General features: G+C 38.2%; 1 protein-coding gene across 4 annotated transcripts in view; it reads right to left on the bottom strand.

Moving 5' to 3' along the window:
- Nucleotides 1-13976, bottom strand: part of SPATA16 (spermatogenesis associated 16) — a 269495-nt gene extending 255519 nt beyond the window's left edge. The window contains exons 1-2 of one of the 4 annotated variants that reach the window (XM_069579823.1): nt 13808-13923; nt 10086-10208 (exon numbers count right to left, since the gene is read on the bottom strand). In XM_069579823.1, coding sequence (XP_069435924.1) covers nt 10086-10193 — 108 coding nt within the window. In that variant the 5' untranslated portion in view covers nt 10194-10208; nt 13808-13923. Of the gene's footprint in view, nt 1-10085; nt 10209-13807 lie in introns of all 4 variants that reach the window. The other 3 variants (XM_069579806.1, XM_069579802.1, XM_069579816.1) reach the window with 3 other exon arrangements.
- Nucleotides 13977-18191: the final 4215 nt, after the last annotated feature.

The following is an 18191-nucleotide window of genomic DNA, read 5'->3' as shown; positions in this document are numbered from 1 at the left end:
CTATACAGATGTATAAAGAAAAAAAAATTTTTTCCCCTAACTTTGGCCAACTCTTTAATTCTGTTGCTATAGTGCTTACTTCTTAGACTTTCACATTTTATTTCTTAAAATATAACTTAGAATTGTAGAAGGGTGGAGATGGAGAGGCGTCTCAATATATTCTCATCTGATGAAAACAATGAAATCTTATGCAGGTGAAATGACCTGCTCATGGTCACACAGCAAAACAGTGCTTTCAATCATATCTTGCAACTCTCAGGGTTCTTTCTACCTCACTCCACTGCCTCCACCATAATACACAAGGTAAATGGTTATCCCAGTTGCAATTTCCAAATGAAGAAACATATATTGAACAGTTTAGTGCTTTGTTTGCAGAAAGTCACACAATTAATGAACAGTAACCACAAAGATTTCTTATCCTTTTATTTACCCTTTAAATTATTAACTGTTCTCAAACATGTTTTAAAGTTACATTCACCCAGAGGTGACAAATGTATTTTTTAAATGAACCCATTAACTTGTTTGGAAATAATTGCGAATTTATAGATAAGTTGTAAGAATAACATTAAGAACTCTCAATTGCCCTTAACCCAGATTTACCAATTTTAAACATCTTGCCCACATTTATAATTCCAGTGTGTGTGTATGTGTGTATGTAGTGTAGACAGCTATAGAGACACACATTCATGTATGTAAATTTATATTATTCATTTTTTTCAGAGTCATTTATGAGTAGGTTGCATGCATCATGTCTCATTACCCTTTGTTACTTCAGTGCATATTTCTTAGAATCAAGGATATTTCACTTATGTAACACAATATAGTTATGAAATCCAGGATTGTTAACATTGATACTATGCTGTTGTCTAATCTATAGTCCCTATTTCAGTTTTGTCAACTGTCTTCATAACATTCTTTTTAGTACTTTTTCCTCCGGTATAAGATCAAGTCTAGGAAAATGTATTGCATGTAGTTGTCACATCTCTTTAGTCTTACTCTGAACCAGTTCCTTTAGCCTTTCTTTGTTGTCCAAAGTGTTGGCATTTTTTAAAAGTAAGAACCAGCAATTCAGTAGACTCTGCCTATTCGGTAGATACTTCTGCATATTTAGAATTGGGTAAAGCATCCCCAGGAAGATTATATCACAAACTGATGTGTCTTCTTTCTCAGGGTCCCGTGTTTGGAAGCACACAATGCACTTGTCTTTCTTTGGTGATGCGAATATTTTTTAAGTTTTTAAAATTAATCTACTTATTATTTCTGCACTTGGTCTTCATGGCTGTGCATGGGCTTTCTCTAGTTGTGGTGAGTGGGAATTAATCTTCGTTGTGGTGCGCAAGCTTCTGATTATGGATCTTCTCTTATTGCAGACCATGGTCTGTAGGATGTGCGAGTTTCAGCAGTTGTGGTGTGAGGGCTCCAGAGTGCAGGGTCAGTAGTTGAGGGGCATGGCACGGGCTTAGTTCTCCAGTGGGATGTGGGATCTTCCCAGACTAGGGATTAAAACTGCGTCTCCTGCACTGGACCGCCAGGGAAGTCCAGTGATGAAAATTTTAATCACCTGGTCAAGCTGTCATCTAGTTTCTCCAGAGAAAAATTTCACTGTTACAACTTACAAGCGGTCTGTGTGGAGACACTTAAAACCTGCAGTTTTTCTGTTCTTCATCAAACTGCCTCTCTTGATATGGCATCCATTGATGATTCTTGTGTGCATGAATCTTAGCTGTGATGATGGCTACATGGTCATTTTTGCCTTCACGATTCAGTGTTATTAGAATGCTCAGACAGAGGGTTGGTCACTACTGAAGTATCTGATACAAACATGTGTAGCCTGTGCTTTTTGACTTTATGTGTTTTTTTAAAAAAGTAAATCCTATAGTTTCAAGAAACAATAATTAAGTAGAAGTGTACTAAAATGTTTAAATTTAAATAATAGATACTGCATTATTTTAAAACAAATGTTTTTAAACATGAAAAATGATTTTTTTTTAGCAATTGAGGGGAATCATAGGGTACATCTATTCCAATTTCTACATTTTGGAGATGAGGGCCAGAGAGGGCACAGCTCTGTTTAGTGGTAACAGCAGGACTTGAAATTGGTCTAAAGGGTCTGATTCTAGGTTCCATCACAGCAACATTATTTTTAATTTTTATATCCTACTGGACTATAGTTGATTTACAATGTTGTGCTGATTTCAGGTGTACCTCACATTACTTTAAACATAATCAAAACTTGTTTGTTAAAAATACAGTGTACTCAGCTGGAAGCAAAAACTTGTGGCATAAAGTAGACAATGAAAGAGTGGGATACACTAATGATATCTAAAAATCTACCTTAAGAATTCCATTCATTCAGCAATCATTCCTGATTGACTAAGCAACTACCCTGTGTCATGACCTGTGTCAGCACTGGGATGCAATGCTGAAGCAGAGATCACCTCCATTCTCAAGGAGTTTATGGTTTAATGGGAGATCATACATTAATATGCATCAGAATCTTCTGAGGCCTCTTAGGTTGCAGGTCCAACAAATTTTGATTTACTGGGTCAGGAGTGATCTTGGGAATCTTCATGTTTGATAAGCAGAGGAGGGCTGTACTAGAAATATAAAATGTCCAAAGGGTTAACGTGGTTACAGTATATGCACCACCTTCTGACTCTCCCACTCCAACTCCATACCACTCCAAATTAAAAGTGTTAAGAGAAACAATGCCAAACTATTAAATAATTTTTTAAAATGTTCAACAAGTTTCAGTGTTATGATCATTACTTTTTTGAAATATTAAAACATGCTAGATTTTCCTAGAAAATTATTTTCTTTTGGTAATGCTACTTTGCTGGTGCTGTAAGCATGTCCAAGTTCAGTCTACTCCAGTGGAGTCTGATACAAGTGGTTGGGTGACCATGCTGGCATTGAGCCAGCACATTTTTATCCTGGATGTGGATGCAGTAAAACGGGTACTTGGGCTGGCACTGATGAAGCAGTCTGACAGGAAGACAGTCTGCATTAGGCGCTGATACTTAAGAAACACTTGAAGGTCTATATGCGTACGTTCCTGAAAGAGAGGCTTATATGGATGGATTATTTTCAGGCATTCATTACATCCATTAGTCAACCAACACTTCTTGAATTCCTATTAGGTGAAAATACTGGGCTCTTTCCTCAGTTCAGTTCAGTTCAGTTCAGTTACTCAGTCGTGTCTGACTCTTTGTGACCCCATGAATCGCAGCACACCAGGCCTCCCTGTCCATCATCAACTCCCAGAGTTTACTCAAACTCATGTCCATTGAGTCGGTGATGCCATCCAGCCATCTCATCCTCTGTCGTCCTCTTCTCCTGCCCCCAATCCCTCCCAGCATCAGGGCCTGTGTTTTAGACTTGAGATCTAAGCTCAAATCCTAAATCTTTCTTTTTTGCTGAAGAAACTTTCAATAAGTTACTTTACTTTGATGGATCTTGTTTTTTCATCCAATTCATTCCTTATAGGGGTGACTGAAGGATTAACAAAGCAATGTTTTTTAGAAACTGATTAATCATCTGGCACATAATCTGTTCTCTACAAACAGTAGCTATTACAGTTTTAAACATAGTACATATATATTATACCATGAACAAATTATAAACATATTTATAAAACATACTAATAATGTTTAATAGTTGATACTTTGCTTTGCTTTACATTGTGAAACTTTGTTTACAGATGCATACACACATCATTTTTCTTCAGTTTCAACAAGTTGGCAACTAATATTTACATAAAAATTGAATCTCAGGATATTTATTCCCTGTGGATTTTGTGTCCTGGAGAGCAACTGGTAAAATGAGAGAACATCCATCACAAGCAGGATAGCTAATCTACTTTCATTGTAATCATATATAACCAGTCAAATAGTGCATGATCCATAAAATGGGTGCACCAAGGGTAATGCATGAATAATTAATATCTGCCACTCTTACCTCACAAGGAGAACCTGAGGCAAGAATATGAGACTGTTCCTAAATCATTTTCCCTGAGGTTGAACTGGATATTTATTTTCACCTAAGATCATCATAAATCTCTGTAAATTGTATTCTGGAGTAGGGTGGAAACAGGTGGAGAGTGAACACAGAAATCTCCTAATCTCAAAACATATTATATAGCAGAAGTATGACTATTGTCAATTTAATATTTTCTAATACATTTACAGTGCTTTTTAGCTTAGTAGTCCCTAAGTTGCCTTTTCCTTCAGAGACTGAAAAATAAAAGGTTATTTTTTTTTAGGCTTTTTTTTTTAATTTAAAAATCTTTAATTCTTACATGCGTTCCCAAACATGAACCCCCCTCCCACCTCCCTCCCCATTAAAAGGTTATTTTTAACACTTGAGAAACTACTGCATTAGATTTTCTATATGATTGGCCTAAGGATTAATGGTACAATGTTATATGTACTTTCCATAGAACCTGGCATAGAAGAGAGAGAGGGAGATTAGAAAATGAACTGTTTATCTGCCTTCCTATGCATGCCAATCCATTTTACATCATAAATATATTTGAGCCAACTAGTAGAGCTTATCTGATTCTTTGCAAGAGTTCTAGCTTTATACTTTACTAAAGATAAGTATGAAGTGGCTTCCCTTGTGGCTCAGTGGTAAAGAATCTGCCTGCAAGCAAGAGATGTGGGTTTGATCCCTGGGCCAGGAAGATCCTCTGGAGAAGGAAATGGCAACCTATTCCAGTATTCTTGCCTGGGAAATCCCATGGACAGAGAAGCCTGGAGGGCTGCAGTTCATGGGGTCACAAAAGAGTAGAACATGACTAAACGGCTAAACAAGTATGAAGTACTTTCCGATGGAACTACTTAGATCTTGTATATATTCGTTTAAGCTATTTTTGCACAAATGACTCATTTAATTCAACTTCATTGTTCCCCTTCTCGAAGCCAGTATGCTCAGTTTACAAACCTGTGATCTACTCACTGTCGGTGCTTCCCCATACAAAGCAACAAGCGTCATGTATTCTCCTCAGAACCCCTCTGCCTCTGGCTCAAGTTGCCCAGGCACATATTGTCTCTTACCTCTGTCCCCGGGTTTGAAGCACTTAGCCTCATTTCCAGGCACAGGCAGCTTCCCTCTACCCTCCTCTGGGATATATAAAGAGGGTAAATGAGCAAAGAGAGCCCCCTGGGCCTCTCTTCTCATCTACTTAGACTGTCCCTTCTTCACCGATCAAAAATAAGTAAAGAAAAACAAGAATGTAATTTCTTTCTTGTATAGTTTTTGGTATTATTACTTGAAGGTTTCTTCTGAATCTTTTTATAGTATAAATTACGATACTTATTTTGCAGAAATGCATTTGTCTATGAGAAATTAATTCTGGAGTTAATATAGAGAAGATATCAAATAATTTAGAGATACATTTTTAATCTGTTCAATCATGTTTCAATTACATTTAATGAGGATTTACAGGTTTACAGTTAGAACTGGACATGGAACAACAGACTGGTTCCAAATAGGAATAGGAGTACATCAAGGCTGTATATTGTCACCCTACTTATTTAACTTATATACAGAGCACATCATGAGAAACGCTGGGCTGGAGGAAGCACAAGCTAGAGTCAAGATTGCCGGGTGAAATATCAATAACCTCAGATATGCAGATGACACAACCCTTTTGGCAGAAAGTGAAGAAGAACTAAAGAGCCTCTTGATGAAAGTAATAGAGGTGAGTGAAAAAGTTGGCTTAAAGCTCAACATTCAGAAAACGAAGATCATGGCCTCCGGTCCCATCACTTCATGGATGGGGAAACAGTAGCTGACTTTATTTTTCTGGGCTCCAAAATCACTGCAGATGGTGATTGCAGCCATGAAATTAAAAGACACTCCTTGGAAGGAAGGTTACAACCAACCTAGACAGCATATTAAAAAACAGAGACATTACTTTATCAATAAAGGTCCATCTGGTCAAGGCTATGGTTTTTCCAGTGGTCATGTATGGATGTGAGAGTTGGACTATAAAGAAAGCTGAGTGCAGAAGAATTGATGCTTCTGAACTGTGGTGTTGGAGAAGACTCTTGAGAGTCCCTTGGACTGCAAGGAGATCCAACCAGTCCATCCTAAAGATCGGTCCTGGGTGTTCATTGGAAGGACTGATGTTGAAGCTGAAACTCCAATACTTTGGCCACCTGTTGCAAAGAGCTGACTCATTGGAAAAGACTCTGATGCTGGGAAAGATTGAGGGCAGGAGGAGAAGGGGACGACAGAGGATAAGATGGTTGGATGGCATCACCGACTCAATGGACATGGGTTTGGGTGGACTCCAGGAGTTGGTGATGGACAGGGAGGCCTGGTGTGCTGCGGTTCATGGGGTCACAAAGAGTCAGACACAACTGAGCGACTGAACTTAACTGAACTGACAGGTTTACAGAGTTGTGTGATATTTGAAAACTGACTGTATATTAATCATCGATTAATATTTTCCTAGTCGATCCCAGAAAAAGAGAACCATGAAATAAAAAACCTTCTTTGAGGAAAGTTCTGATGTATATCAAACTTTAAAAAAAAGTGATACTTTAAAATCACTATTTTGACAATTTGAACCTAGACAAAATATATCATTCAAATTATTCCGTTACATAATAACTTCTGCATTATGGGTGGCATGGACTTGTTGGTAGCAGACAGGATTTCTGTTGAGACCAAGTGAAAAAGCAGGGTTAAATACCAAATCATCAGTTTGAGTGTACTGGAGAGATGGGAGGCAATGGAAAATAGATGCGGTACAACTTCTTCATCAAAATGAGCTGACTTTTACAGCCATTTTTATCTGGGGGACATTTGCCAATTTGGTATGGGAAGGGGAGAGGCAAGATGCTAAAGACCTAAGTAGAAGGCCTCTCAAAAGCAATGCAAAGTTTTGACAGTCTTGTGAGATCTGCAGGAGAAATGGCCTTAAAGAAACATCAGATATACAGCTGGAAACTCTTGGGAACCACAGTGACCTAGGTATAAACTATTTTCAGGCCTGCAGCCCAGCCTCAACATATAGCAGTTCCTGATTAAATTAAGATGAATAACTGTGTTGTCTGCTTAGTGAAGGCAGGGAGGAATCCATTACAGAGGATGATACATCATGTGAATCTTCTACAGCCTCCTATACAAAATATTCAACATTGAATACAAAATTACCAAGTATGCCCCCCAAATACCAAGAAAAAAATCAAAAATCACAAGGAAAAATAGACAATAGAAACACACCTGTAGGTGATCGAGATATAAGAGTTAGCTAGGAATTTAAAATATCTCTAATATGTTCAAGGCAATAGAGGTAAGACTTTCCTAAACACATGCTCTCTTCTCCCCCACCTACAATCTCTGCATTGTTTGAAAATACAAGTTATAAGTCATGGAAATAATCTGATGGTAAATCAGAAGATGTTTTTCTATAGAACTCTCCAGGAGGACAAAATCACACAAATGAAATGCAGTTCATGTGAGTGGCTTGTAAATTATTGGTCTGTGTGTATGGTGCGTAGAGTGAAGAGAGAGAAGAAATTCTCCGCCTGTGTTTCTGAAGGCACTGAGGAGCCTGAACAAATGGCACTGGGCATGAAAAAGTTGCTTGCTCTCATTATCAAAACTTTTTAAAGTTTAGTTGTGTTAAGGGGAAAAAAATCCCTCCAGGCTTGATTCTTTTTATGACTTAATCTCCCTGCAGCTGTAGATATATTAATTGGTAAAGATGATGACCTGATGATTAGATTAGTGACCTCAGGATCAATCATACTTCAGTCACACTCAATCCTAAGAAAAAAGTGGAAAGAAGGCTGTATCAATAGAGGCCAGGGAGGACCAGAATGGAACTGATACAAGGTCCCTGCCAATTTTGATTGCTATGAAGATGAGTTTCTTCCTCTGTCCTCTTAAGGGTAACTACTTGAGTTGGAGAAATAGGCATAAAAAAGAACCAGAGCTTCAATTTTATTAAATATTTACTCAAAGAGGCTATTTTAAATCATTACTGAGTTATCTCTGATTGGTATGTACAAATAGTCCCTCTCTGCATTCTCACATTCTAACTTTAAAAGAAAAGAGGCCTCAAGAGCTCACTCCAGAATTCTGCTACAAAAATTCATGGAATCAACTTTCCTCAGCCTTCACTTTAAAACATCTATACCAGCATAGGGCAACATCTCCTGATATGCATGTTCCAAAGTGAAGAGGCATTTTCAAGCCAGGAAGAAGAAATGAGGCAGGCTCCTGAGGAACATTTTAAAACTACATTTTCCTCCCTGCCCATAACCCAGCTCCATCTCATTATTCTTTAGAGTATATTGTAGATATGAAAGATTTGGAAGAATGAAAAATACTGACAAGTAGGGAGATGGAGTGATAAGTGGAAAACATCGGTAGTCACCTACTATTGGAAGATAAGACCAAAACCAAATGACCAGTTTCGTGTGGGTACTGGTTGAGCAAATTCTGTGACACAGGCAGAGTATCATGCAAGCCCGTGAAAGGCAGAATCTCTGGGAGAAAAATGGGAAGAAATGGCAACTGTGTGAGAAGATAGAGCTTCTGTGAATTGTAGATCATACTTCCTTTTCTGTATTCATGGAACTGACGAAAGAAAGCATGGGCGACATGTGAAGGGAAACTGTACATAGTCAGGTTGTAATGTTTAAATGAATAGATGCTGTGATTTGTAATGTATCTCAAGTCTTGCCCCTCAGTCTGGTAATGGCTCTCCTGTCTAACATGATGTTTTCTCTTCACTGTGAACTATATTCGTGAATATAAAATATGGGGGGATTAACTGAGATCTGAACTTTTGAGAGTCTTTAATTAAGCTTTGTCCCCAATACTTAAGGAGATTGAAATGCCATCTAGGCCTACATTATCCTCATCATCTGAGGAGGAATCACATAGACGCTCAAAACATACACCTCCCTAAAGTAGAAAAGATATGTTACATTTGGGAATGTATGCTGAGGGCTGATTGTGGAGGCCATGGTAGTATTGCATTCTTTTTTTCCTACAACTTAAACCTAGGTTTCCAAATGTCTATTGAACAGAGGTGTGAAGTGGTAGTCATAGTTTTGCTCCTTAAACCTTCGTTCAAACTTAACAAACTTGAGCTGATTTCTAACAAGTTAAATGCACAGCGTTTTTGGAAGAGGATGGTGACAATACAATGTCTTCTCAAACTATAACTTAGGTGATCTTTAGAGACAGCATTGAATTCTTCTGCTTGAGTTATGCTGGCTAATAGGAATTTAAGTGATAACTGGTAGGAGAGCACTGAAGCATTCATGCATGTGAAATCAGATGAACACCCAGAATTGGAATTTCCTAAGGAAAGTTATTCTAGCAGAGAAACACAGGCTCAGGTTGAGTGCCAATAACTTTTAAACTAATATGTGCAACTATCATTCTAATAAGTAACAGCTAAAGGTGCCTGAAGAAAAGCAAGACCAATATTTTCAATTACATTTAAAAAAAACAGCTCAAACAGAGTTATAGACAAGTCCCCTTTCTCTGTTAAAGGGAATTTAATCTGTCTTAACTTTGACTCCATGTACTAATGCCTGCTCTTGAAAAGCACACGTACAACTTAAGTAAATCTTAAATTAATAAATTGTATTATTTATATTACTCTTATTTATCAATAATAACTAATTTATTAATGATTTACTCATATAATTTATTATAGTTTAATAACTATTATTTAATTAAACAGAATGACTAATTCATCTACAAAAAGAAATTGAAATCAAGAACTTCTGGTTTCTACTGGTAATTTTTATTTCTATTCAGTGATAATACTAGTCTGAAATATTCCCCTTTAAATTATCTACTCAACACCATATCAATTCTCCACCTGTCATGCAGTTCTAGATTGCAGTGTGACTTCAGCTTCAATTTCTATTCATTAACATTAAAGGATACAGTCTCATGCTTATCCTGCATAAAATCAGTTACCTTTCAAAGTTGCCTAAAATTTATGAAATATTAGTGATTCAAATATATGAATCCTCAAAATTTCATAATAGACATATTTAGGTATATATCGATCTATATCAATTCTTACAGTATGTAAATGAACTTACCCCTTCAGGTTTTCTAAAATGTAGAGGTAAGGCTGAATCTTTGCCATCATAGTTATTTTTCCCATCCCATGGAGTATTTGGAATGATTTTGATATCAGTAATGGCCATTGTGCTCTCAGTTTCCTAATTTACAAAATAAGGTTAATGATAATATCTAGCTCATGGTTGTTGTAGAGAGTAATAGAAGGTTTCCTGGTAAACACTAAGTGCTTGAAAAATGCTGTTATACTATTGCTGTCATCATTTTTATTATTATTGCTCACTGATTTTAAAAAAATTATACAGGAAAATGGTCTTTCTATTGGACCCCTCACTTATGCTTCTTCACCTTGTATATTTTGAAATCTAGCCAGAGCCGTGATAAGTTATAGTCTCTACTTCAGTGATCTTTAAACTAGACTGCTATAGTATTTTATTTTATTAACATCCCTGAAAAAAACTCAGCAAGGCTCTTCATAGGAGCAAAATGTTACAATTTGACTGACACTTTCCAGGAAGATGACTCAATATATTTTATACTAGTTGAGTATATACATCCCTGATGTAAAGGGATTTAAAAGCCCTTGAGCATTTGGGGTTTGTATAGCTTTTGTTTCCATAACCCTCCATGGTTTGGCTACCTATTCATCTATTTTCAACTGATACATCACATAAAACAAAGAAAAAGAAACTGCAGTCAAATTCTATGTGGAGATTTGAGGTTCTAGTCATTGTGTTTCTTAATTAGAAAAAACTGTCCTGCTGTTAGGAAGAAACTATGGATTTATGCCTGGAGACCTTTTTAAGGTCCTGTATATAACAATTATTATTTATGTTCATTTGTTGTTTTCCTTTAGGTTGTAATTAATTTCCAACATACTGGTTTCACTACTCAAAAGATGAACAACTTTATGAATTTAGGGCAGATACTGTAACAAGTAGTTATTTTCCATTTCAAACTGTGGCAAAGAAAAAGAAGAGGGTATTTTTCCTGAATGGCCTTTAAGATTATTTCTCTGGAAATATCTTTGCAAATGACCAGATTGGAAGTTTTAGCTATTTGGTTATAATAACACTGATGAGTAACAGATTGAACAAGGTTGAAAATGTACTTCACTGAAAAGTCCACTTTGGGAACAAAGAAAAATCTCAGTTCTATCTTGATTATGCACTTGTGCTACACACCATGACAACTTACCAGTTTAGGTGCTGAACTGGTACAGCCAGTTGAAAAAGAGGCTGAAAAATTGAAAACCTCTTTGAAATACTACAAAACACAGTCTTGCCTCCAGTCATATCCCTGTCTTCCATATCAGAATCAATATTTCATTCCTTACTCAAATCAGGACAATGAAGAAAAACTATATGCTGTATGCAGTTAGGTGATTAGAAGGATTCTGGCCTCTCTCTTACTTCCAGAGCATTTTTTCTTCTCTTCTACCTTTACAGTTCCCTTTACAAAACAATTCTCGAGCTTTTGTTGTGTATGAAGGGGAAAAAAACCTGTAAAATATTATTATTGAGTCCCAATTTATTTTTCCATTTGGAGGAAAACAGTCCATCCAATCTGCAATAATATTTAAATGATAGCCTCTCTATAGGACCCAAGTTCTTACTGGTGAAATCTGAAAAGATCCAAAGCCCCTTTGTGTGTATAATAACATTATTAGCACATTAAATTTAATCATAGGGGATTAAAAAGTAGTTATCATAACAAATAAGTTTTTATGCATTTATTTAAAACTAGTGGCTTATTTCCCCTGGTGGCTCAGACAGTAAAGCGTCTGTCTACAATGTGGGAGACCCGGGTTCGATCCCTGGGTTGGGAAGATCCCCTGGAGAAGGAAATGGCAATCCACTCCAGGACTATTGCCTGGAAAATCCCATGGACAAGAGAAGCCTGGTAGGCTACAGTCCATGGGGTCGCAAAGAGTCGACACGACTGAGCGACTTCACTTTCTTTCTTTCTTTTCTTAGTGGCTTATTAAACATGGCAAATATTTTGTTGGTGTTCCAAAAAGAGATCCTTATTGATACTTATATTTTATAGACAAGTATTGTGAAAAGCAAACTTTAAACAAGGTTGACACTGTTTTTCAATGCTCATGCTGAATCCCCTTTGAATGGCAGATTCTTAAGATATTCACTCATTCAACCATTCATTCCCTCACTCATACACCACCTACACCCAGAGAACACATTTCATGCCAGGTAGGAAACCTATATGCAGGTCAGGAAGCAACAGTTAGAACTGGACATGGAACAACAGACTGGTTCCAAATAGGAAAAGGAGTACGTCAAGGCTGGATATTGTCACCCTGCTTATTTAACTTACATGCAGAGTACATCATGAGAAACACTGGAAGAAGCACAAGCTGGAATCAAGACTGCCTGGAGAAATATCAGTAACCTCAGATATGCAGATGACACCACCCTTATGGCAGAAAGTGAAAAGGAGCTAAAAAGCCTCTTGATGAAAGCGAAAGAGGAGGGTGAAAAACTTGGCTTAAAGCTCAACATTCAGAAAACAAAGATCATGGCATCTGGTCCCATCACTTCATGGCAAATAGATGGGGAAACAGTGGAAACAGTGTCAGACTTTATTTAGGGGGGCTCCAAAATCACTGCAGATGGTGACTGCAGCCATGAAATTAAAAGATGCTTACTCCTTGGAAGAAAAGTTATGACCAACCTAGATAGCATATTCAAAAGCAGAGACATTACTTTGCCAACAAAGGTCCATCTAGTCAAGGCTATGGTTTTTCCAGTGATCATGTATGGATGTGACAGTTGGACTGTGAAGAAAGCTGAGAGCCGAAGAATTGATGCTTTTGAACTGTGGTGTTGGAGAAGACTCTTGAGAGTCCCTTGGAATGCAAGCAGATCCAACCGGTCCATTCTGAAGATCAGCCCTGGGATTTCTTTGGAAGGATGCTAAAGCTGAAACTCCAGTACTTTGGCCACCTCATGTCAAGACCTGACTCATTGGAAAAGACTCTGATGCTGGGAGGGATTGTGGGCAAGAGGAGAAGGGGACGACAGAGGATGAGACGGCTGGATGGCATCACTGACTCCATGGATGTGAGTCTGAGTGAACTCGGGAGTTGGTGATGGACAGGGAGGTCTGGCGTGCTGCGATTCATGGGGTTGCAGAGTCAGACATGACTGAGCGACTAAACTGAACTGAACTGAACTGATGATGTTAGAGTACCTAGATGAAGACATGGTCTGTGTCTTAGAGAATGAGAGAGCTCAGATTGTCTCTCTACCTAAAACCATACTCAGTGATATTGGGCGCCTTTATTTCCTCAGTAATATCATGAGTTAGGGAGACAACAGCCTATAATATAATCTGAACTCTGAAATAATGATCTTCTTTCACTTGACAAGAGATAAATAACCTCATATCATACACTTTATTAAGGAATACAGGTTAAGACAAAACAAAATAAAAATTAAGTCTGTTATTCATAAACCAAGTAAGATCTTGGTCTGTAAGGTCTGCTGCGTAGAGTACAGGGACCCAGTGTGGAATTCCTTGCCTTTAACTGCCTGCAGGAAATGATTTCTTGGCTACTTATTACGGTTATCAGTAGAAAACGGTCCTCATTCCTAGGGTGAGAAGGATGAAAGGAGCTCCTATTTTCCCCAACTTCCTCAAGCTTCCTCCTGAAGGCCCCCTTCCTCTCAGGCCAGCCTGGGAAGCTGAAAATTTTTAACTGCGCAGTTAAATCTTCTCTTACCTAGGCAGTTCAACCCCGCACGGGCGGGAGGAAGCTCTGGACACCTCCCAGCTGCCGCATCTGGCCACACCCGAGTCCAAACGTCCGGATTTGAGGCCACGTTGGTCAGTGTGCTCGCGGAAGCCCAGGTTTGAAACGTCACATTCCGCGTGGCCACGCCCCTCTGCCCGTAGCCCCGCCCCTGCACGTGGCCCCGCCCACACGCCCTGCCCTTGATAACTGCGTGGCTGCTGTCATTTTCTTCCAACTGTAAAAAAAAGTTTGTATCTCCTCCCTTCAGATTCTAAAAGTAATGTGATAGTTAAAAAATACTTTGGAAAATACAAAAATATGTGTGCAAAATAATCTGTCGTCTTAAGAGAAATACTAAGACCATTTCAGTATATTTCTTTGCACTCTCCTTACCATGAATAGATAATAAATAGATTGAGCTTCTTCTTTGCCTTTTTCACATACATATAAGTGCACAGGTAGGAAACGCATAGTAAATACACTTCATAACATTTTCTATATCTTTTCTTTTTTAAAGAAAAATACTTTAAAACTTTTCTAATGTAAAATGTACATACGTAGGAGTTAAAGTTCTGTTGTATATATTAAAAAGTGAAAATTTTTAAAAGATCAGCCAAGCACCTTTCACAGAATGTTCTACTTCCTACATTTTAAGGAACCTATGTACCCCTAAGGACTACATCCATTTCCTCAGCAATATTATAGATTTTATGACAAACATTACCTTGCTTTTCTTTATAGTTTCAGTTCAGTTCAGTCGCTCAGTCGTGTCCGACTCTTTGCGACCCCATGAACCGCAGCATGCCAGGCCTCCCTGTTCATCACCATCTCCCGGAGTTCACTCAAACTCACGTCCATCGAGTCGGTGATGCCATCCAGCCATCTCACCCTCAGTCATCCCCTTCTCCTCCTGCCCCCAATCCCTCCCAGCATCAGTCTTTTCCAATGAGTCAACTCTCCGCATGAGGTGGCCAAGGTAGTGGAGTTTCAGCTTTAGCATCATTCCTTCCAAAGAAATCCCAGAGCTGATCTCCTTCAGAATGGACTAGTTGGATCTCCTTGAAGTCCAAGGGACTCTCAAGAGTCTTCTCCAACACCACAGTTCAAAAGCATGAATTTATTCAGTGCTCAGCTTTCTTCACAGTCCAACTCTCACATCCATACATGCATGACCACTGGAAAAACCATAGCCTTGACTAGATGGACCTTTGTTGGCAAAGTAATGTCTCTGCTTTTGAATATGCTATCTAGGTTGGTCATAACTTTTCTTCCAAGGAGTAAGCATTTTTATTTCATGGCTGCAGTCACCATCTGCAGTGATTTTGGAGCCCCCCTAAATAAAGTCTGACACTGTTTCCACTGTTTCCCCATCTATTTGCCATGAAATGATGGGACCAGATGCCATTATCTTTGTTTTCTGAATGTTGAGCTTTAAGCCAACTTTTTCACTCTCCTCTTTCACTTTCATCATCATTTTTTATTCAAGTATGGTATATGTTACAGAATAGTCAGTCAACTGTAGGTGTGTTCAATGAGTTATCACAAAGTGAACCCACCAGTATAACTGCCACCCAAGTGAAAAAAAATAAAACATTAGCATCCTAGAAGATCCTCCTAATGACTATCCCTTTTCTGTTCCCCAGGGGTAATGATTATCTTGCCTCTAACACCATAGTTTAGTTTTGCCTATTTTTGTACCTTATAAAAATAGTCCACTCATTGTTTTACTGTTCAATACTGCTATTGATTATAGTTATCTTTTACGAAGTACACTCCATATACTAACCATATTTATGGCAAGTCTATCCTGTCTTCTTCACTTAACACTCTACAGAGTCATTTTTGCATGTCATTTAACATTGTGCTAAAACAAATGAGTTTTGCCTTATAGTCTACTGGATGGATATAATGGATATAGCACGATTTTATTGGAAGTATAGGGTTTTTGTTTTTTTTTTTTTAAGAAGGGGAGGCAATATCTCCTAAGTATATAAATTCACTTGCATGTTGTTTTGTGTACATCTGTGGGTTATCTATTTAGGATTATTCCTAAAAATGGAATTTCTAAGTCAAAGAGCATTAACTTTTTAAAAGTCCAGTGTCCTACTGCAAATTGTGTCAATTTATGTTCTTACTAGTGATGTGTGATAGTATCCCATTAAGTCTCTCAAATAATTAAGAAAAATCTGTTAATCTGATAGGTGAGAAATATTTTCTCCTTGATGTTTACATTTACAGTACTTTGATTACAGGAGAGGCTGATTACACGTTTATTATTAATCCATATGTCTCTTACTACAATTTATATAGACAATTTTTTCCGATCACCACAAGTTTTGACATTGGTTTCTCCATTAGTGGGCTTCCCTGGTGGCTCAGATAGTAATGAATCTGCCTGCAATGCGGGAGACCTAGGTTTAATCCCTGAGTCGGGAAGATCACCTGGAGAAGGAGTTGGCAACCCACTCCAGTATTCTTGCCTTAAGCAGACTGTTGTGCTTGAGTCTCTTAGGTTAACATGAATGAATTGTGGTCCTTAAGTCAATGATTGGCCTAATCTCAGGACTATCATGGAAATTCCTTCAGGGTTCTTTAATATCCTTTGAATTCCCCACCCTTTCCTATAGATGACAGGATTGTGACAGATGATAGCAATGTCATTACCTCATTGCAGTAACTACATGAAATCAGATTTCACTACTGTCACATTATAGCTCAGAGAATGAGGTTGAGTCCATATGTGACTTGCTCAGGTTAATGAAAGGACACTTGAACCTGTATATTCCCACATAGTTCCTCTACTTTGGCTAGTTTTGAGCTGAAAGTTTCTCTTTATCATCACAAATCAAGTAGTTGAGGTTCTATTAGGCATGGTATCTGTATATGACCAACCTAGATAGCATATTCAAAAGCAGAGACATTACTTTGCCAACAAAGGTCTGTCTAGTCAAGGCTATGGTTTTTCCAGTAGTCATGTATGGAAGTGAGAGTTGGACTGTGAAGAAAGCTGAGAGCCGAAGAACTGATGCTTTTGAACTGTGGTGTTGGGGAAGACTCTTGAGAGTCCCTTGGAATGCTAGGAGATCCAACCAGTCCATTCTAAAGGAGATCAGTCCTGGGTGTTCTTTGGAAGGAATGATGCTAAAGCTGAAACTCCAATACTTTGGCCACCTCATGCAAAGAGTTGACTCATTGGAAAAGACTCTGATGCTGGGAGGGATTGGGGGCAGGAGGAGAAGGGGACGACAGAGGATGAGATGGCTGGATGGCATCACCGGCTCGATGAACATGAGTTTGACTGAACTCCAGGAGTTGGTGATGGACAGGGAGGCCTGGCGTGCTGCAGTTCATGGGGTTGCAAGGAGTCAGACATGACTGAGTGACTGAACTGAACTGAACTGTAAATTTGAGACTCAAGAGAAGAGTTGCAAAACTGGGCTAAGGAGGTTGTAGTTGCCAAATAATGCAGAACACATGGGATCACCTCTTATGCTCCATAATGATAGAGAAATGAGCCCCCAAGGAAATGATGCCATTGTGCATGGCCATGCAGGTTGTACACAGTATAACTCCAGAGGGGGCACCATCCACATCCACTATGACTTGAATAGCATTCCGTGGAATCTGCTAATCAAACCTGAATCTTTAGTAACTTCTCAATTTTTAATTTTTGTAATAACAAGTGGTTTGCAAGCATAGGTCAGTGTAAACTAGAAATAAGAGTACATGATGCTGGATTAGAACTTTGCTGTTAGTTGTCAAAACAATTGATACAAAAATTTGAAGTATCAAAGGTCATTCTTTGTTCCAGAAAACATAATACTAAGGGCAAAACATTTAAAGTACATTTGTCCCTGTAGAAATATAGTTAAAACACTGTGTGGGTATATAGAAAGATTTCTGAAGCATCAAAACAGAGTAGGACATTTTCTTACAAATACCAGGTAATTGCAATACAGATTCTGTAATAGCAGTTACTTGGTCAGCCAGCATATAGGAAAATACTCATGTGGAGGAGAAAGTGACCACACACTTAGCAATGAGCGTTTTAACAGTAGAGCCATATTAGAGGCCATCTTGTTTTGCAATTACCCATTGTGGTTGCTTAGTCAAAATCATTCAGCATGAAGTTAGGAGAGATTACAGATGACCCTAATTGAAGCCACCAGTTTAGGCTCTCTTGGGTTGCTGAAGAGAGGAGTCAGGATTATTCAGGCTTCATAGTAACCGGCTTTGCCCTTATTCAACCACAATTGTTAAATATATAACACACCTTAGTATTTTATACCCCTCTGTCAATCGTTATTATTTCTTTTCAGGGAAGCAGTGTATCATAATCTTAGAAAGTCCAGAAGACTGGACTTGAGCTCTT

Source organism: Ovis canadensis, chromosome 1 (genome assembly GCF_042477335.2).
Source record: "Ovis canadensis isolate MfBH-ARS-UI-01 breed Bighorn chromosome 1, ARS-UI_OviCan_v2, whole genome shotgun sequence".
Taxonomy (NCBI): domain Eukaryota; kingdom Metazoa; phylum Chordata; class Mammalia; order Artiodactyla; family Bovidae; genus Ovis; species Ovis canadensis.
Note: the sequence above shows the minus strand (reverse complement) of the source record. Positions and strands in the feature narration are given on the sequence as shown.